The following is a 22,579-nucleotide window of genomic DNA, read 5'->3' as shown; positions in this document are numbered from 1 at the left end:
AAAGTACCTAATAGTTCCGCCTCAGAAAACGAGTGTCGCGTCATGTTGATTTTTTGTTCCCAATCCTTGACATATAGAAACTAGCATTCTTCTGTATAATTATGAGGGTCTGATAAATAAAGTAAATTGGAATTACATTACCATCTCATATACCTACCAAAGTGTAATAAAAATGATGAGTTCTGGCTCGAGTGTGCTTTGCCAATGGAAAATTTAAGGGCATGTACCTACTCGTCAGCATTGATTAGGTGTGCCGGAGGGTTTAGTTTTTGTATTTTATACTGGTTTTGCGTTCTACAATGTTGGTAAGTATATATTTAACACGGGCTTAGAAGAGATTAGATATACAGACCTAGATAAGGATTTTCTAAAATTCATCATGGAGTTTTAATTCGCTTGACAGTATGGTTTTGATGATCAACGCCCAGTTCAAACCGTTTGAACCCGAATTGCGTTTAAAATGTAGATAAAGATTAGTACCTAAGACCGGATTTCCCAAAAGTCTACCGATCCGCACATGGCCAGCGTGGTAGACTAAGGCCAAAGCCTTTCTCACTCTGAAAGGAGACCCGTCCTCTGTAGTGAGCCGGCGATGGGTTGATCATGATGATGAAGACTCATTAGAGGCGTTTATTCTCTCAGGGCCTCATATTGATTTTTAACGATAGTTAGCATTTTTAGGATTCCGTACCTCAAAAGTAAAAACGGAACCCTTATAGGATCACTTTGTTGTCTGTCTGTCTGTCTGCCTGTCTGTCGGTCTGTCAAGAAACCTACAGGGTACTTCCCGTTGACCTGGAATTCTGAAATTTGGCAGGTAGGTAGGTCTTATAGCAGACATTAGGGGAAAAATCTGAAAACCATGAATTTGTGGTTACATCACGCAAAAAAAAAAAATTATTGTGGTCATGAAATAAAAATTTGTATTTTCAATTTTCGAAGTAAGATAACTATATCAAGTGGGGTATCATATGAAAAGGCTTCACCTGTGCATTCTAAAACAGATTTTGATTTCTTTTTATGCGTCATATTTTTTTAATTATCCTGCAAAATGTCGAAAAAATACGACTGTAGTACGGAACCCTCGTTGCGCGAGCCTGACTCGCACTTGGGTTTTTTTAACACTCCAGTCTTAATGCCTAGCGGTACAGTCGGTGTTTGTGAGAAATGCATTGTGTATTCTGTATTATCGAGGTCGAAATAGAGAGAGCTTTCGCTTTTATTTGCCGTGGACAGTACGTAGATATAGGTAGCTTGTTGGTAATTTGAAGGAAAACTTGTTATCATGGTCTTATTTTAAACTAGCGACGCGCCCCGGCTTCGCACGGGTGCAATGGAGAATTTCGCAAAACTATACGTATATACCATCCTCTTGAATAACTCTATCGTCTCTATCTATTGAAATTACAAAACCGCATTAAAATCTGTTGCGTAATTTAAAAGGTCTAGGCAACTATATTTTATATACTAGGTATATAGAGATGCATCTACTTTAATTGGAAATGAAATAAAATGAAAATTTATTTTTAAAAAAATCCTCTACTTTGCAATTGATTCCGGTTAAGAATTTGATGATTTCTACCAAGATCATAAATTTGGATCATAAAATCATCATCACCATCATCATCAACCCATCATGTTCTCTCCATTATATTATTTTAAACTAACTTTCGCCCGCGACTTCGTACGCGTGGACTACACAAATTTCAAAATTCCTTAGGGGTTGAATTTTGAAAAATCTTTTCTTAGCGGATGCCTACGTCATAATAGCTATCTGCATGTCTCAGCCCGATCCATCCAGTAGTTTGAGCTGTGCGTTGATAGATCAGTCAGTCAGTTAGTCAGTCACCATTTCCTTTTATATATTTAGATTTACTAACGTCACACCTAACAATCACAAAGTCACGAAACAGACCTTTGGGTATGTCAAATTACAAAAATTACCTTTTGTCTGTTGCAGACATTGTTTAAATAACTAAGTATTATTTTAACGACCTCTTTAGCGCAGTGTTGTGTGTGGTTTATGTGCACGGGTTTGATTCCTGACTGAATCAATTTGAATTTTTTTTTTATAAATTGACTAATGTCCAGTCTGCTGTGAGGCTTAGGTTGCGGGTACTAAAATAATAAATAACAAAAAATCTACCTTTAACACGTTCTCAACAAAACTTGGTATTTTTCGGTATCTAATAATGAAAATAATATCAGTAACAGTAAATATACGTAAAATGCATTCATATTTATGACGTTTAACAATTATTAAGTTCTAGGAATAGGTACTTAATTTGTTTCGAAATCAAATCGTTTGGTAAAGATTTTAACTTGTTGTAAATCTATGCATTTAATTGATTTCATGGCAAATTAGACAAAATAATAAAATAAATGTTTATAAAAATACAAGATTGGTTTGATTTAAGGCAAGCAAATGGTACCTATTTATTGATATTTTGTTCGTACATTTTTCCGATACTGATCTGATTTTCATACAAGCTGATTTTACAGCCTACATCTTATAGGTAAATAAATATAAAACTGCGAAATGTAATATTAAAGCGTGTATTTAAATAATTTTATTCTGATAAATAAATTCCAAAGGGATTTAGGTATCATGAGTCAACAAATTATTTAATTTGAAGAAAAAAAATGCCTTAGTGAATATCGAAAATGTGGACAGAATATGCATCTACTAAAGTACCTAGGCACGTAGGTAAAAATATCTGGGAGTTCATCGCATGATTATTTCGAAAAAACCCCTATCATTATGTTATTAATGGAAGGGGTTACCAATCTTAATAATTGAGAAATACAATGTAGACTAGAGTGAGACTTGAGAGAGTATCAAGTGGAGCCTATGGTCGATGAACTCATGGTGCAAATATTTACTGATATTTACAATTCCAATCATGGTGTCACACACAGCTGATGTGTTCGTAAAAACGCAAGTTTATTGTATTTATTAGAGACAGGTAGCGAGGTTATCGACATGGTTAAGGCGTGGACAAACAAAACGGGATGGCAGCGACACGCGATGGAAACTGGAAGATTCGCACTGAATTTTAATTTTTAATACGGCGAGTTTCTCCCGAGTAGGTACCTACTCCTGACATAATTTCAGCCATGGCAGGCAATCTTTAAGAACTATAAGACTAACTAACTGCGCTGGGGATATTATAAAGATGCATTATATTCTATTCCTCACTCTCATAGATCGCAATACGAAACGAACAACCCGGCCCAAACTTTATAGGATAAGCTTATGAACGTCAAAAAATATCTGTGAAAATATCAGCAGGTTCAAAGTCAAGGATCTTTCTATCTGACACCAAAACAGTTCTTTGTATTATAGCTTCAGGCAGTTGTCCCACCGCCAACGAGGAAGCGATTATCTATCAACTACTTATTTCCACGCTCAAGAAACGTACGATTGATGTAAAAATTCTCGTCAGGGTGCACAGATAGAGATACACTATATCTGTGCACCCTGACGAGAATTTTTACTGTACTAGTTGGTTGCAGCGACAAGAGCTATAAAAAAGAACTCGCTCAGTGACGATCTCTTGGCATTAAAAACACTAACTCAGTTTGCGCAAGGATTAATTTAATATATTAAGATTATTCGCCCGTCGCACTCGCACACTCGCGTTTTATAGTGTTTTCGCTAAGCTATGAAGCTCAGCGATTAAACAATGCCAACTACACACTCCCTTCTCCAACTCTAATTCACCAACTCGTTTCTAGTTTTTTTTTAAATTTACAGACTAGCGCTTCACTTGCCAGCAGGTCTGATTGCAGCGCGCGAATGCCTATTCACTCTTGACTTGAAGTTGAGTTGAATTTTTTGTTGCTCAACTCGTTTCTCTCTAATTGTCGGCCCAAGGAGCTGGATTGAATACGTCACAGTCACGCTTCCTGTATGTCCAATCCCTTATTCCATTCTTTTGTTGTACGATTACATTGGATAATCGGATTTTCTAAGCGAATGTGGACTTATTTGAATATTTCAACGATAAGTAACAAAATAATCCGCTTTTTATGAAAGTTGAATTATGAATAGACATAATCTTTCAAATATAGGTATTATTTAGTGCCTAGTCAACGAAGAGAATTCTTTTTATTTTTATAGAAAACGAATATTTTTAAAGACACGGACGGACAGCGGAGGCTTAGTATGGTCCCGTTGACAACCTTCGGATACGGAACCCTAAAAACTTGTAATATCTTGTCTAGTCAATGTATTTCATAATGTTTGAATGCATATAGTTTGAATAATTGACACACATGTCGTTTGAATCATCCTCTAAAGAAGTCCATATCTTGACCATGAATAGGGTATTTTACCCTTCATTGAAAAGTATCTTAATTTGATCCTAAAGTGATAATAAACTACCAAGCAATTACAAAAAAATTATTCAATCGATAAGACGTGTAATAATTTTTTTTTATTTTATTCAGATACAAGTTAGCCCTTGACTGCAATCTCACCTAATGGTAAGTGAAGAGTAATGCATCTAAATTTTCGCAAAATTTCGCCGCGAAAACGCTACACGCCATCTTTTTAGATTCATGAGCTGTCATGACGTCACATGGATTGGTAAGCAACGGTATTTTCTTAGTAAAATACATTACAATTTCAATCCATGTGACGTCACAGTCGGAATGAACATGGCGGCTATGGTATTATGCGTTTTGGATATTTGTAGAACTGATAAAAAAGTGAAACCTTTAAAATGAATTATAAAATTCATTACCTATGTACCTATATGATTTTATAAACTGAAAGTAACCTTTTTCGATTGCTTATTGCTAATACTGATTTGTTTATACATTTTTAGATTTTTGCTCGCTTAGTGTAAAATACCAAGCTTATTCTAGTGTAAATGCCTCTCTATTGAATAGTCAGCGACTTTTTATCAAACGTCAAAACGCTCGCTTAGTGAGGGAGCTTGTATGAAATACACAGATGTGACGTCATAAACGTTTGACGTAATTTGACATACTTGCTTTTTTAATTAAATCGGTAATTTAAATAAAATGGTTAGCAAACTTAAAACTAACAGCGGACGTGGATTTTATGAATTTTGGAACATCCTCTATTTAATAAGTAATTCCTAAGAAAGAAGTTATTGTTGGCATTGCCAGTCATCATCCCAATTATAGATGCTGTCACTATTTATCGGCATATAAAAATAAAAGTAAGAACAAAACGTTTCTACTGAATTATTTAATATATTCCAAACGCTAACATACCACGACATTGACCTTTATAACCGCTCTACCAAACAAACGGTGTTGAATAGAAAAGTTATATTATGCAAATAAAAAGTGTGCAAGGAAGCACTTCGAGTACCTGTCTAGTTATTGGAGGAAACTTTCTCAGCGTTAGAAAACCACATTACCCCCATTTTACCACTTTACCAGGTCACTAAAGTAATAATTTGTTAGCAATCTCTCATCCTAATAAAAACTACTACAAACTTCTAGTACGAACTTAGATCCCTCGAACTATATTATTTTATATATGTACCTACTGGACTAAGAGCCAGCGTATACCAGACCTTCGTTATTTTATAAAAGCTGAAAGAAAAGAAAAGCCTAACGCAGGGAAGAACGTTCAGCGACTATGAAGTTTGGATCGTGATGGCTTTGGGAGATAACAAGTAATAAAGGTGTACAAAATCTTACGTCAAAATATAAAGTCAATTTTTTTTTGTATTTTCCGGAACAGTATTAGAAAACACGTCATTGCATTGCAAGACACTAAGGCTGAAATCTATAGAGCGTGCTTTGACTTTGCTTAGACTTAAGTCCCTGTTAAAACGAGACAGATTTAAGCCAGCTATATAACGCTGTCTCGTTTTAACAGTGTCTTAAGCCTGAGCAAAGTCAGAGTGCGCTCTATAGATTTCACCCTTAGTATCGTGGCAACCTACTGCCAAACACCCATAAACTTTTAAACTTTAAAGATGTCTGGTTGGCGGTTGCCACGACACAAAGTGTCTGGCAACTCATTCGAAGAAAAAAAAAGTTAGATTTACTTTATACTTTGACATAAGATTTTTTTACACCTTTATTACCTGTTGTCCCCCAAAGCCACCATGATGCAAACTTCACAGTCGCTGATCGTTCCTCCCTGTGTTGGGGACAATCCGCAGATAAACTTTCAGCTTTTATAAAATAACGAAGTCCTGGCATGGGCTGGCTCTCTCTCATATTTGTAAACAACATTATACTGAAAACAATAATTCATCAAATAGTTTGTTTGTTAACTGTGACCAAAACATACGTACGGAACCCTACAAGAGCGAGGCCCGACTCACACTTAGCTTTTTAAAGAAGATGTGTGAAATGATTTGTTCGAAATTGGTAGGTACTAGGTAGGTATGTAGAGTTCACGGCAGGTCATCAATGTATATTGATGATATCACATTAATATTGATGTGGATTGATGACTGACGTTACCTCATCATTAGCATTATGTTTTTTATCATTAGACATTCAAAACGTTAATTTACACATTGTGAGAATAAATGTTGAATGTTTTACATTCATTAGAACACCTTTTTGTGTAAAAGGTGGTCGCTATTAAGGCGTTTGTGCACCCATCCGTGATATCACGGATTCCGTAAAAATACGAATCGAATTAGTACGTATTTTGTTTGACGGCCACTTCGAATAATCACGGATGCGAACCGAATACGGATGAGTGCACAAACGCCCTTATCATCACCATTCACCGCCGTCGCTCAACCCATCGCTGGCTCAGTACTGAACACGGATCTCCTTTCAGAATAAGAAGGGTTGTCATAGTCTACCACGCTGACCAAGGGCGGATTGGCAGTCTTCACAAAACTTTGAGAACATTAAGGCGAACTATCAGGCATGCAGGTTTTCTCAAGATGTTTTCCTTCACCGTTAAAGCAAGTTATATTAATTAATAGCTGATTCCTGCGACTTCGTCCGCGTGGATTTAAGTTTTTTAAAATCCCGCGGGAACTCTTTGATTTTTCGGGATTGTTGTCGTTGCTTGGTACCTACAATATGAATTCACTATGAACACTTCCTGAATCTTGATAACCCAGGCGGGCAGTAACCCTGCAGCATCAGGATTAAGGAGTTGAATCCAGAATTTTATATGTGACCACGACGTAAACTTTTTTTGTTGATTTAAAAAAAAATTTTGCAAATCGGTACAGAAACCTCGAAAAAATCGATGTAGAAAAAAGAACCACCTCCTTTTTGACAGTCGGTTATAAACCAATGACCTTGAAATATTTACGGAACAATTTTTAAAATATCCCCTTTCTAACAAAAAAAGAATGAATGAAATCGGACTACGCGTTAATGAATTACAACTCAGTATACATTTTAACTTTCATCCCCTCTCCTACGGGAACCATGCTGAATTTCGGGATAAAAAGTATCCTATATTTTTCCTCATAGTATGACCTCAAATCGTACCAAGTTTCATTGGAATCCATTCAGTAGTTTCAGCGTGATGCGCGGCCGTGATACAGACAGACAGACAGACAGACAGACAGACAAAAATGAAAAAAATTACAGTTTTGGGTTCAGTATCGATTATAGGGTGCCCTCGAAAAAAAATTTTCAAAATATCTTCAATGTACAGAATTTGACCTGTTACAGTTTTATTATATGTAGGTATTGATTGATTGATTGCTTAAAACGCTCTTATCTCCGAAAAGTTAGATGTGCGTGGCCGGGATCGAATCCTCCACCTCTCGAATATGAGGCCGAAGACTTCTTAGCCACTAGGCTATCACATAAAACATAACATGTAGTATATATAGTATATACATAGCTGGCGCATTGAATTGTCGTAGGTGCAATGCTTACTCAAAAATTTAAATCGTTTCTGAGTGGAATGGATCATAATAATCGATCGGCTTTTAAAAACACATTCCATACACACGAATTATAGGTAGGTATATAATAATTTTCAACAAAGTAGATTGATTTTAAATTACCTGTCGTAGGTACACGTGGTTATTATAAAATTATCTGTCCGCGAAATTCAAATTTAATTCGGTTTTTCGCAATTTGTAAACTACTTAATACGGCAAAGTAGGCTTGTGGCATTTAAATTGAGCCCCTAGCACCTTTTATCTTCACAGGCTTATATAAAAATCGAAATTAGTCAAAACAATAAGTTTGAGGTGAGCTACTCAAAAATTAGTCATTATTTTGACTAATTTCTTAAACTGGACACTTTCAATATAAACCTGTGAAGATGATATTGCTAGGGGCGAAATTTGAATGCCATATACCTAAGTCTACTTTGTCGCATTTGTTTACAAATTGTGAAAAACCAAATTAATTTTTTTATAATTTTTATAGTGTTTTTACCTACACTTGATTCTAAATAATTTTGATCGGGCGCGATCCCAGGAGACGCGGGTTCGATTCCTGCCGGTTCGCAATTTTTCATGTGTATTTAAAACCAAATTAAAATTGAATTTCGCGGGCGGACCCGTGTCTTGGGCCTTAAGTAAGTAATTCTAAACTTGCGTGGCATGGCTACTTCAAATAATATGTAAATGTTGTTTACATGGTCATATATCTGGCGACTACTCGAACGTAATTTTACATTTATTAGGATCAACTTTGCGCATTGCATACAAAACTATTTTGAGCAGAACCATTGAAACAGTAGGTACAATAAATAACTTGATTAGATAGGTACAAACAATGAAAATTGTAATCAGTAGGTACCTACCCATATTATAATTAACGTGAAAGTGTGTTTGTTTGTTGGTTTGTTGGTTTGTCCTTCAATCACGTCGCAACGGTGCAACGGATCGTCGTGATTTTTTTGCATGGGTAGGTATAGTTTAAGACCGGGAGAGTGACATAGGCTACTTTTTAACCGACTTCAAAAAAAAGGAGGAGGTTCTCAATTCGACTGTATATGTTATTTTTTTTGCATTTTTTGTATGTTTGTTACGCGATTACTCCGTCAATTATGAACCGATTTTGATGATTCTTTTTTGTTTTGTAGGATATACTTCAGAGGTGCATTTTGCTGTTTCATACATACCTACAAAAATATTTATCGGTAAGTATCGACTGTACCACATCACTATTAAAGAGCCATAAATAAAAATAAAAAGATTCCAACGAATTGAGAACCTCCTCCTTTTTTTGAAGTCGGTTAAAAACAGGCAACACACGTAACGTCATTTTTGTCTCCACGATTAAAAAATAGACTACAGACCGTTCACTATAACTTGTCCCCTGACGTTATATTGGCACCATTGCAAATCACACAATAATAATCTCTAAGTTCTAAGGAATAAAGCAAACAAAGCAATGGTGCCAACATGACAGCAGGGGAAAAGTTATATTGAAAGGTCTGTACACTGCAACAAGGCTCTCTTGGCACTTGAATGACATTAACAGGGGGGCGCTGTTGGAGAACAAAGGCTTAGAATATTCAAACAAGAACAAAGGAAACACTTGACAGCAACGTTAGTTCCGGTTTTCGCCACGCGCCAAGGTAGCCTTGTCGCACTGTACCTGTAGGTATCAATTTGGAGTGCATACCAGTTACTTTAATGGTCATTTCGGATTGTCGATACATCGAACCTGTTATTTGGATCTTGTTCACATGGCCACAATTATTCACAACGACACAAACTGGGTCGAAATATCGCTCGCAATTAAAACAACTCTCGGAGGAAGTACAATATTAAAAAGCGAAAGTGTGTCTATCTATCTGCTAGCTTTTTATTTTATAAAAAGAAAGGAATATTAGTCAAGTTCATCACTGACTAATATTCCCTTTTCCCCTCCAATCAAGCGTAAAGTTTGTGCTAGGAGTAGGTACGACAATAGTGCAACGGGTGGGATTTGAACCGGCGATCTTTCGGTTTACAGTCCGCTCCTTTAAGCTTAAGAGTTTTTTTAAAAATTCAGATACAAGTTGACCCTTGACTGCAATCTCACCTGGTGGTAAGTGATGATGTAGTCTAAGATGGAAGTGGGCTAACCTGGAAGGGGTATCCTTTGGTTTCTACACGGCCTCGTACCGGAACACTAAATCGCTTGGCAGCACGGCTTTGCCGGTAGGAAAGTAACTAGCCACGGCCGAAGCCTCCCACCAGACCAGCTTTTCACGGCCCATCCGTTTCACTAATTTTGATAGGTACAGGGATAGCTTGCAGCCTAACACGGATTTAGACTACTATTTGCTCCGGAAAATCAAAGATTTCTCACGGGATTTTTAAAGCCATGAATCTATAGTAAACAAAGTCGAGAACGGCTTCTATTTTATACAGAGATAGCCTTGCGTCCTGAAGACAAAAATCATCATCATCATCATCATCATGATCAACCCATCACCGGCTCACTACAGAGCACAGGTCTCCTCTCAGAGTGAGAAGGGTTTTGGCCATAGTCTACCACGCTGGCCAAGTGCGGATTGGCAGACTTCACACACCTTTGAGAACATTATGGAGAACTCTCAGGCATTCAGGTTTCCTCACGATGTTTTCCTTCACCGTTAAAGCAAGTGATATTTTAATTACTTAAAAACGCACATATCTCCGAAAAGTTAGAGGTGCGTGCCCGAGATCGAACCCGCGACCTCCGATTGGAAGGCGGACGTCCTTACTACTAGGCTACCACAGCTTATGACAAAAATGGGCTAGTAGCCCATTTTTGTCATAAGCTGTGGTACCAAAAATAAATGGATAAAAATGAATAATAAATGGGGTTACCACCCTACCGGCACAAGCCGTGCCGCCAAGCGATTTAGCGTTCCGGTACGATGCCGTGTAGAAACCAAAGGGGTATGGGTTTAATTAAAACTGCCATACCCCTTCCAGGTTAGCCCGCTATCATCTTAGAGTGCATCATCACTTACCACCAGGTGAGATTGCAGTCATGGGCTAACTTGTATCAGAATAAATAAATAAATAAAAAATAATTTTTGTTCCAGAAAATCAAAGAGTTCCCACGGGATTTTTACATTATCCACGTGGACGAAGTCACGGACATCAACTAGTCTTGTTAAACTATGATAAGAAAAAGAAAACTGACTGACTGACATATCAATAATTATCAACGTAACTATTTCGTACAACTCAAACTTCTACTAGATCTAGAAAATATTAGATTATTTTAATCTAGCTGATGCCCGCGACTTCGTACGCGTGGATTTACATTTTTAAAAATCCTGTGGGAACTCTTAAATTTTCCGGAATAAAAAGTAGCCTATGTCCTCCCCCGAGTTGCAAGCTACCTCTGTACCAAATTTCGTCAAAATCGGTTGAACGGTTGAGCCGTGAAAAGCTAGCAGACAGACAGACAGACAGACACACTTTCGCATTTATAATATTAGTATGGATTGAATTGAATTGAATTATTTTGCATGTGGACTTTCATTAAAAAGTCTAAGGAATGATTTACATAAACTCTATCCGAGGGAAGCCGGGCGGATCTGCTAGTCTAAGTTAACAATGATTAAGTAGATATTCATATTTTAATTTAATATTTAAATGAGGACGTTTATTTTCTATAAAATTATAATTTGTCTGCATAATAATTAGTAGGCTAGTTTTTAGGGTTCCGTACCCAAAGGGTAAAACGGCACTCTATTACTAAGACTCCGCTGTCCATCAGTCTGAATGTCCGTCTGTCACCAGGCTGTATCTCATGAACCGTGGTAGTTAGACAGTTGAAATTTTCACAGATGATGTATTTCTGTTGCCGTTATAACTAAAAATACTAAAAAACAGAATAAAATAAATATTTAAGGGGGCTCCCATACAACAAACTTGATTTTTTGCTCGTTTTATAGATAACTAGCTTATGACCGCGACTTCGTCCGCGTGGACTACACAAATTTCAAACCCCTATTTTACCCCTTTAGGGGTTCAATTTTGAAAAATCCTTTCTTAGCGGATGCCTACGTCATAATAGGTATCTGCATGCCAAATTTCAGCCCGATCCGTCCAGTAGTTTGAGCTGTGCGTTGATAGGTCAGTCAGTCAGTCACCTTTTCCTTTTATATATTATATAGATTATATAGATGGTACGGAACCCTCCGTACACGAGTCCGACTCGCACTTGGCCGGTTTTCTTAATTAGTTCAATTTCTTAAAAAGTTTAAGAACATTAATCACTCAACTAAGTTAATGATTCCAATTTCACTATTTAGAAGGCCTAATAAAAGTTAAAATAAATAGTTAATAAAAGTTAGTGGGTACCTATGTAGTATGTACCATCTCATCAAAATCAGCTTATAAAATACTTAATTATTAATCAGGTACTATAAAAAATAACCACATTAAATATTAGTTGAAAATATATCTTTGTATATTATGAGTAGGTAGGTATCTATGTAAATACCATTTTTTTATAATCTTTTAAACTACGCAACGGATTTTAATGCGGTTTAAACCAATAGATAGAGTGATTCAAGAGGAAGGTTTATAGGTAAAGTTTAATATTGGTTTGTGTTAATTTGTTGAAATATGACGATATTTGAACAAAATGACGGAAGAAATCAAGCTTCCATCGAAAATTAACAAATATTATAAGAAAAAAGTAGGATAAACTGAAAAACTACTCAATTGACCTCACGGACCCCACATTAGTACTAACTTCGATGGAATGATAACATACGAACATGTCAAAGCTTTTAATAAGTTCTGAAAGATCTGAATAATCGTATTTAATGTGACTAATTTTATCAAAACTGTGTACAAGTTGTTGGGTATATTATCATAACATAATTATTGCATGCTAATTGGCAGAATTTGGCTTTTTGATATTGTAGCATCTCTACTGTTTAGCCATATTCGCAATAAAGAAAACTGCTCGAAAATACGACGAAACGCTTCGAGAAAAGGTACGTAGTGCTCCGTCCTATAGTTTGGCTCGTCTTGGCGGAGGCACTGCCGTGCCCCCTGATATTATCTTTCAAGTAAAAATCTTTACTTGAAAGTGTCCAGTTTAAGAAATTAGTCATAATAATGAGTTTGACGTGAGCTACTCACAAATTAGTCATTATTTTGATTTCTTAAACTGGACACTTTCAAGTAAAGATTTTTATAAAAACCTGTGAAGATGATATTGCTAGGGGCGAGATTCGATTGCCATAAGTCTACTTTGTCGCATTAGTTTACAAATTGTGAAAAACCAAATTAAATTTGAATTTCGCGGGCAGACCCGTGTCTTGGGCCTTAAGGGGCTTTTAACTACCTTAAATCTTAAAAAAAAATGATGAGTAAAGTACTTACCGTAAATCCCAATAGATAGGCCGGCGACATCGTGGCCGGTGTAAGTTGTCGATAAGTCGACAAGCGAGAAGTTGTCGATAGCACGTGCGCTCGCCGCGGCCCAAGGCTGTTGTTTGATGGCTCTACTCTCGGAAGCTTTTTGCTCAATTTCGCGGTCACGGCCCTACTATGTGTAGCATACAATTTTCAGGGGTCCGTACCCGAACAGTGCCAATGGGACCCCATTACTAGGCCTCCACTGTCCGCTCGTCCGTCTGTCAGCGCCCAGCGGGCTATATCTCGTCGATCGTAAGGCTCAATCTACACTAAAAGGGAATGGAAGCGATTTTCTAAAATATTACGTAGCATATTGACTTCTATCTTCACTACGTAAAATTCAAATAACTTGCCTAAATGAAAAATTCGCAGGAATGCGCGACAGTTTCGGCGACTTCGCGGGAATATGGTATTTGACAACTAGTCAAATCAGTAACTTTTTATCAAACGTCAAAACACGCGCTTAGTATGCGAGATTCTATGATACCGGTGTGTGACGTCACAATCATTTGACGTGCTTTTTTAGTTTAATCAATAATTTAAAATGGTTATTACACTTAAAACTAACAACGGACGTGGATTTTACTTATTTTGGAAGACCCTCTATTTAATAATTACTGAGAAATAATTTATTTTTGATGTAGTCAAATACCCAATTTTCTTTCTCGGTAGAAATTAGTGCTTTACGGTGTGGAGATAGTAGTCAATTTGCTTTGTAATATTTTAGAAATTCGCTTCCATTCCCTTTCAGTGTAAATTAAGCCTAGGTAGAAAGTTGAAATTTTTACATAAACTGTATTTCTATTGCCGCTTTAACAACAAACAATAAAACTTTCAAAATGACCGCTATGAAAAAAAAATTAAAGTGTTATTACTTGTACGCCACGTCACCCTTCGTTTGTGAGTTCGACTCGCACTTGGCCAATTTTTAAACTGGTGACGCAGTACGCTTGACTGAAATTGTCGGTGCACATGGGTAACCTGTTTGCTTTTCACCTAACATTGTATGAAAAAGGTGAGAGACAAGATGACTATCACCGATTTTCAAGCTCGCGAAAAGGGCTTAGGAAAAGTATTTTGACGAAGTCGGAAACATCATCTAGTCTAGTAATAATTTAATATTTAAAACTTTATTATTATAATGTTAAAAGTGAAACACATTCGAGTTTCAATAGTAACGAACAAGGGATATGAAATGTGAAAGTCAAAGTGACTCGCCGAGAGGCATATTCTATTTTTTTAATTGCTCTTTACACATTTTACCTGATTAATGTAAATCAATACTATTTATTCATTTATCGATTTTCATTTTTAATTTATCTGGTACAATATCATCATCATCATTATCATCATCATCATCATCATCATCATCATCGAACCATAGCTGGGCTCCTACCAGTTTTACGATCTATTTCCGCATATGACTCATCATCATCATCATCATCATGATCAACCCATTACCGGCTCACTACAGAGCACAGGTCTCCTCTCAGAGTGAGAAGGGTTTTGGCCATAGTCTGCCACGCTGGCCAAGTGTGGATTGGCAGACTTCACACACCTTTAAGAACATTATGTAGAACTCTCAGGCATGCAGGTTTCCTTACGATGTTTTCCTTCACCGTTAAAGCAAGTGATATTTTAATTAATTAAAACGCACATAACTCCGAAAAGTTATAGGTGCGTGGCCGGGATCGAACCCCCGACCTCTGATTAATAGGCGGACGTCCTAACCACTAGGCTATCACAGTATATGACTCGACTGAGTGAAATTCATTCAAACTGTACGTGTATTTTAATCCCTTCGAAACTGTATTGCCTACTCAATTGATTGTGATCAAATGTAGCGCAGCTCAAGTGGATTCGCGTAATTAGCAATCATTCTACCTAAATAACAAACAAACAAACATAAAAATAATAAAATTGTACAAAAAATGATAATCGGAATTTTCAGGTGCAAAAAGCAAAACTTATCAAGCGCAAAACCTGTCTTCAAGGAAATTAATAGACTTTCCCACGAAATGTCTGCCTGTGATTGCCGTTTAGACGAGTTATTAACATATCGATATATATAATTATTATTTATTATACATGGTACTTACAAAAAACATATTAATTATGTAGTTCACCGCATCATTTAGGCGCAATTATAGAGCAGAATTAATTAGTTTCAAAAGGGTGTTTGATTTTTTAAGCAATTTAGCAAAAGTTAAAATATAATATGTTTACTAGGTAGGTTGTGTGACGTCAGCTTTGGAAAAGTCATTTATATTGAAATTCTGGGTTCCATACATTGGAATATTTCAAAATTTACTTGAACATATTTTATTATTGAAGAAATGATTTTTGATTTGAATTGTACCTACATTCGTAAAAACTTGTGAAAAAGTCTATAGATGTTTTTTATTTCGACTAAATAGAAAGCAATGGTCTCGACTCCCGAAAAATCTTTTATTGATAAGTTCTACCTACCTACAACACATTAGCTATATTGTTCTGTCTGGGATAGTAAAATATGCAAAATATATAACCGTTACTTTACCAAAAACCTTGGGATTTAGGAAATTCACACATTAAAGTGGTATTAATTTACAGTTTCTGTGACATCAGAATGGACTAATCCTAAAAAGTTTGTCTATTAAAAGATAACTAACGTACATAGCTGACTGACTATTTAGTGGTCTAGACATTTAAGGAGTTTCGTAACGGGATCAACATCCTAACGTAAAAGGTTTCATCAAGTTACGAGTAGATCAAAGAGATATATTTTTTAACGACTTTCTATGATGCTTTTAAATATATTAGAAATCAAAGTGTCACAAATTATTATCCTGAAAATAAAATAATTGATTTATTATAATTATTTAAAACGGGTCATCAACGCAAAAAATTGATCTTAATTAATAAAGAATTAAGTGTCCTGAGATACACATAAAGTGTGAGTGATTTCACAATACCTTGGCCAAACAATTCAATTAGGCAGAAGCAATTTCGACGAGGAAGCCAACAAAAGAATTCGGCTAGGTTGGGCAGCTTTTGGGAAATTGAGTCAAGTCTTCTCATCGTCAATTCCTCAGTGCCTCAAGACGAAAGTCTTTAACCAGTGTGTTCTTCCCGTCCTCACCTATGGTACTGAAACGTGGACACTAACAAACGGCCTTGTCCACAAATTCAAAGTCGCTCAGCGAGCTATGGAGAGGGCTATGTTAGGACTTTCCTTGAGGGACAAGATCCGAAATGAGGAGATCCGCAGGAGAACCAAGGTCACTGACATAGCCCAAACTATTAGCAAGCTGAAGTGGCAGTGGGCAGGTCATGCCTGTCGTAGAGGCGATGGCCGTTGGAGCCGGAAAGTCCTTGAGTGGAGACCGCGTTTAAGCAAGCGTAGTGTGGGACGCCCTCCTGCACGATGGACCGACGATATAAAGAGGCTGGCGGGAAGTGGCTGGATGAGGAAGGCTGAGGACCGGGTGTGGTGGTGCTCTTTAGGGAAAGCCTATGTCCAACAGTGGACGTCCACAGGCTGATGATGATGATGATGATGAAGTGTCCTGAAATGATAAGGACCGAAAGGCCCCTCGGCTTTCTGGCCTTATCATTTCAGGAGCGATCACCAGACCCCGACCAGAGTCCGAGGAAATATGAATTTCATAAATAAGTTTAACACTGCAAAATGTTGTTTGAGTAATTTTTTTGAGTTTCATTAGGCAATTGAAATAACTAAAAACACATAATCAGTCCTTTTATTGCCTCTTTTGTCTTTTGCATTTTGTATTCAGTTTACTTAATTTCTATTTTCTAAGATAGCTTTCATCAGAAGAATTACAAATAATTTATAATAATTAATAGATTACTAGACCCTTATTTTATGTCATTAACTAATTAATCGAATAAAGCTACTCATATAATTGTAATAGAACTTCACACAGGGACACAGGTGAGTTCGTTTAATCATCAATTATATAGAATCAAAGTAATTTTCTAAATCTCAAAGTAACAGTTATTTATATATACCTACCTATGTTAAATATAATGTAGTCATTTTTAAATTGATACAAGTATTTGTAAAACATCACGCTTACGATCAGTGTGGTCATTACCTTCCTTTTCCTTCCAAGATGCTGTTTCACACATCATCATGTCTTCTTCTATCCCGGCTTTATCATTATTCGAAACAATTTTCACGTTCTGTTTAACTTTTGAAGGCACTTTCTGTATATCTTCTAGTCTATCATCATGTCTTTCAAGATTAATTTCCTGTTTGATATTAAAAATGTTGTGCGGTATCAATGTTTCGTTTTTACTTTTACGCTTTTCAAGTTTAATATCACTCTCTCTATGCGTAACTGTTCCTCTGAAATTAACGATCACTGTTGGCTTCACTACGGTTTGGGATTCACGGTTGCCAATTTGACTTTGACCTGCCATAGTGTTCACGAAGGGCTTATCTGATGTTTCAACATCTGTTTCACTTTCACTTTCACCCGTATTTTTTATTGCGACTTTATTTTTATTTGCAGTTAGTGTAGGACGCTTTTGTTTCTTTGGCTTAAGCGTTGTTGTCTTTAAATCGTTGTACTCTGTTGGAGTGTTTATGTATATCACTACTTCTTTTTTAGGACTGTCGATATTTTCATCGCTGCTATTAATCATGAGACTTTTTGGAAAACGATATTTGAGTGTTGGCATTTCTATTCTGTCATTTCTTCGAGGCATAAATTCAATGTCGCTTGGTAATTGAAGTGGCTCATTATCATATTCGTATCTGTCGTCGTTTTGTCCTATATTGTTTTCGTCATTCAAGTTTAAATCTTCGGGTAGTTGTGATCTGATTCTGAGAGACTGGATTACGTCGTTGAATATGGACCGTTTCTCGAATGATTTGGAAACTTCTCGATGTTTCGGCGGGTGAGCGGTCGCTATGATCATTAGATATGTGACACAAATGTAGCAATGCATCTGAAATAGAAAACAAAAAAACTAAAACAATCATTAAACATTAGGTATCTATCATTAGGGATCGTTGTAGTATCATGGTGCGTAGCTAAAACTATAATAAGTAATTAATGTAGAGTTGATAGATGTTTATCGTAATTTGATATTGAGAATTGAAAATTTACTAATAAACTGGTGGAAGTTTAATAAAAATACTGTTAGGTACTACTTAGATATATTATAATAATATTCCCCTCTCGTTAACCCTATATCATAACTTTAAAGGATCTAGGTACTAACAATTACCTATGGATTTTATTGATGTCATTATTTTTCAAAGCCACAGGACATTTAAATTAAAAACAGCACCATATGTATAGTACGCGACAGGTAGATATGGCAATCGGGGAGGGAATGCCCCGCACACTCGCAAAGCCCCCGCGCTAGCCTGGTGCGGACGAGCGCGTGTGACTTGCAGGTGTGCGCCTCATACTTTCATTGCCATCTCAACCTGTCGCGGACTATACAAAAAAAAAAAAAATCACTTGATACGATTGAACTTAAAAATTATTAATTACTTAGGTTTATGCAAAAATAATATGTGGTGAGGGTATATTTTATATGAGTATGAATGTCTTAGTAAATATCTAGATTTTATGATTATTGACTAAAATTAAAGTGCTTACCTTTAGACGCTAAATGCGAGCGGCTGGATTAAGTCAACAGATAGTTCTGTAGAACCGTTTAGAACATAGTCGAAGGGTTGACTGAACCTACAATGAACTAGCCAGGTGTCGCCAATATGTTCTAGTCTAGGTATTTTCAATGAAACACTAAGCACTTAAAGTTTTAACTTAATAACTTACAACATTACTTAGAATCTATTAAGTTATCTGACGCTATGGCAATGGAATACCATTAAAACCAATAAAGTCACACGATATTAAACTCTAAATGTAACAAAATAAACCTCTAAAGTACCTACCTACTACCTACTATACCTACTCTAAGCGATGTGGTCTTATTAGTGGGAGGTCCCGGGTTCGATTCCTGGCAAGGATTTGGAATTTTGTAATTTCTATATTTCTGGTCTGGTCTGGTGGCAGGCATCGGCCGTAGCTAGTCACCACTTTACCGGCAAAGCCGTGCCGCCAAGAGATTTAGCGTTACGGTACGATACCGTGTAGAAACCAAATGGGCCAGGTTAGCCCGTTTCCATCTTAGACTGCATCGTCACTTACCACCAGGTGAGATTGCAGTCAAGGGCTTACTTGTATCTGAATAAAAAAAATAGTTTCTAAATATGTACCTATTAGGTAAATACATATTTTGACTATTACGTATATTTTTAGGGTTGCCTCAAAAAGAAAAACGGAACCCTTATAGGATCACTTTGTTGTCTAATGTCTTTCTGTCTGTCAAGAAACCTATAGGGTAGGTACTTCCCGTTGATCTAGAATCATGAAATTTGGTAGGTAGGTAGGTCTTATAGCACACGTAAAGGGGGAAAATCCGAAAACCGCAAGCTTGTGGGTTACATTACAAAAAAAATTAAAATGAGTTCATGAACAACTAAATTGTTTTCAACTTTCAAAAAATACTAAGTGGGGTATCATAATGAAAGGGCTACTAATAAAAGAAAAAAACAAGCAGAATAGCATTTGCTGAACACAATAATATATCATAGCCTATAGGGTCTATTGTAGAGATATATAGTTACACCTACCTACTTCACATCTTGATATCGTGGGATCATGTTTGAAAAAAAACTGGGCAAGTGTGAGTTAGACTCTACCGCGGGTTCTGTAGCTTAATAAAAAAAATTGACCATGCCAAAATTGTTTCCGCATACTGTGCAAGTTTAAAACCAAATAGTAATTACACTTTAAATTGAATTATTATTTTCAAAGATCCCATTGGCGATAATAATTAATGTTGTGCAAGCGTTATTTAAAACTGTCCCGAATATCAAATTGATTGTATTATGTTACTGAAATAAGCAGCTGTGTGTGTGTGTGCGGGTGTTTAGTCGCAACTCGCATCACAAAGGTTCTTTTTTATTACGAAAAACATTAGAACTGTGGCTCTACCGCGGTTGTTTGACAGCTACAATGTCACGATCGCAATCATCTCTGATTGGTTAATGCTCGCTCACTATTGGCCACAATGCATTGTTGCAACAAGAATCGCACAAATTCAGCCAATCAGAACAATTGAGATTGTAATAATGATCGATGCAGGTTTTAGACAATCGCCCTACTGCACTTCAACGCGTCGTCAATCGTCATGCATAAAGACAAAAAAACAATCTTCTGTTTATAAGTTTCCTTTTACATGCAGTGCCAGTGCAGTAGTTAAAAAGACTAAAGTTAATTGTGAAAAGTACATTAAAGACATTAATTGCATGTAATATCAGAGTTTAACTTGAATATACAACAAGTTTATGATTTCCCGGGATGAACGTACCCTTTTGTACGGTACCCTGAAAAGAAAGTGACTAAATTAGTTATGTTCACAAATCAAAACTTATACAAACGTACAGACCTATCATAATTATATTTATATTATTATTTTCTAAACGTATCAAAAGGTTGCTTACCCCTGAATAGAGTCAATAGCAACCTGTCTTGTCTGCCATAGTCGGGAACTAAGTTAACCCGGAAGCTGTAAAGCTGTCCTGCAAACTTTCAATTGGAAGAGCCATTTGCAACCTTATGTATTTTGTAATAAGGAGCTATGAAGAGCAAGCACAATAATTGCAACGTTTTAAATGAATATTTAATTTTTTATAGAATATCTAGCTTTTTCTAGTGATTCCGCGACTGTGACGTATTTTTAGGGTTCCATTTCTCCAGAGAAAAAGGAACTGTAGTATCACTCCCTTGTCTGTCTGTATGTCTGTCTGTCGCGTCGTGTCTGTCAAGACCGTTTAAGGAAATCAAAATTTCCCGTTGACCTACAATCATGAAATTTGATACATAACACTGTTTTACACTGCACTGCACTGTTTTGGTAGATAGCACAAATAAAGGGAAAAATCTAAAAAAAACTTAAATTTGAGGTTACATCTCAAAAAAATTAAAGTGTTATTCCTTGTACGATAGTACGGAACACTTTGTGTGCGAGTCCGACTAGTTACAATTAGCGAAAGCTAGAGATTAGAGAAGAACGTTCATTCGCATAGCAATAGAACGTTGGTGTAATATTGCTTATTAAAAATATAGGCGCTTTTTCGTTTATTATTATGATGATCGTACACGTATTCTAAAGGGTTGCACACACTTACAGAGTGGAGTGGACTGAGGAGGTTTCCAGGCAACGTTCGAGAAAATTTTCATAGATGGACTACCATTAAAGATGAAAAATAATACCTATATCTAATCTATATGATCTATGCTTTAATGTTAATGTTTAGGTCACATGACAATCAATGACATAGAAGAGTAAGAGCTAGCGTGTACTGCAATTTTCCGTACGTTTCTTCCCCACAAAATCTGTGAACTATAAATAGAAGTAATTAATTAATTTCGCATCCGATTTAAATTTAAAAATTTAAAGCATAAATCATACAGATATGGGTAGGTATTATCTTTCATCTTTAGTGGTGGTAGTATTTAGCGCCATCTATGAAAATTTTTTCGAACGTTGCCTGGAAACCTCCTCCTTGAAGCGCAGTGTTTTTTGATAACAACTCAAACTAAGCTTTTTCTTCAGACGGCACCGCAGCACGCGCCTTTAGTCTCGTAGCGTTTCAGGCGCATGCTCGCGATTTGCGTCTCCTTCGTGTTTTATTTTCAAAATGCCTATTCAAACCATAATATTATGTCAAAGTACATAAAGTTGAGTTAGTTGTTAACAATTAAGACGCTGCTTCACTCTAGACCGTAGGTAGGTGTCGGTAGATCTTATCTAAGTCGTGTCTATGTTTTTTTTTTTTTTTATAGACTAGCGCTTGGCTGCAATCAGACCTGGTGGCAAGTGATGATGCAGCCTAAGATGAAGCGCGCTTGCCTAGAAGATGCTTAGTAAAAGGGTTTGGGAGTCCATCGCATTATCTCAGGCAGAGGTTACAAGTGCTGAATTTCTAGTCTGGTCTGGTGGGAGGCTTCGGACGTGGCTAGTTACCACCCTACCGGCAAAGCCGTGCCGCCAAGCGATTTAGCGTTCCGGTACGACGCCGTGAAGAAACCAAAAGGGTGTGGATTTGTGGGGTTTAATATAAAACTGCCATACCCCTTCCAGGTTAGCCCGCTTCTATATTAGACTGCATCGTCACTTACCACCAGGTGAGATTGCAGTCGAGGTCTAACTTGTATCGGATTAAATAAAATCCTCATTACTGGGGGCTG

General features: G+C 36.6%; 2 protein-coding genes across 3 annotated transcripts in view; both read right to left on the bottom strand.

Annotated features, from left to right (window-relative positions):
- The window catches only part of LOC117982071 (uncharacterized), a 28,983-nt gene extending 15,620 nt beyond the window's left edge, over positions 1–13,363 (bottom strand). For both annotated transcript variants that reach the window (XM_069498775.1, XM_069498774.1), the window contains exon 1: positions 13,263–13,363. In XM_069498775.1, coding sequence (XP_069354876.1) covers positions 13,263–13,292 — 30 coding nt within the window. In that variant the 5' untranslated portion in view covers positions 13,293–13,363. The remainder of the gene's footprint in view (positions 1–13,262) is intronic.
- Positions 13,364–17,171: 3,808 nt separating this feature from the next.
- LOC117982608 (uncharacterized) lies at positions 17,172–18,985 on the bottom strand. Its single transcript, XM_034968972.2, has 2 exons — positions 18,917–18,985; positions 17,172–18,254 (listed from the first exon to the last, which is right to left on the bottom strand). Exon 2 carries the CDS (start codon positions 18,252–18,254, stop codon positions 17,340–17,342), a length of 915 nt encoding a protein of 304 aa, XP_034824863.1. The 5' UTR covers positions 18,917–18,985; the 3' UTR covers positions 17,172–17,339.
- Positions 18,986–22,579: the final 3,594 nt, after the last annotated feature.

This window comes from Maniola hyperantus, chromosome 5 (assembly GCF_902806685.2).
Source record: "Maniola hyperantus chromosome 5, iAphHyp1.2, whole genome shotgun sequence".
Classification (NCBI taxonomy): Eukaryota; Metazoa; Arthropoda; class Insecta; order Lepidoptera; family Nymphalidae; genus Maniola; species Maniola hyperantus.
Note: the sequence above shows the minus strand (reverse complement) of the source record. Positions and strands in the feature narration are given on the sequence as shown.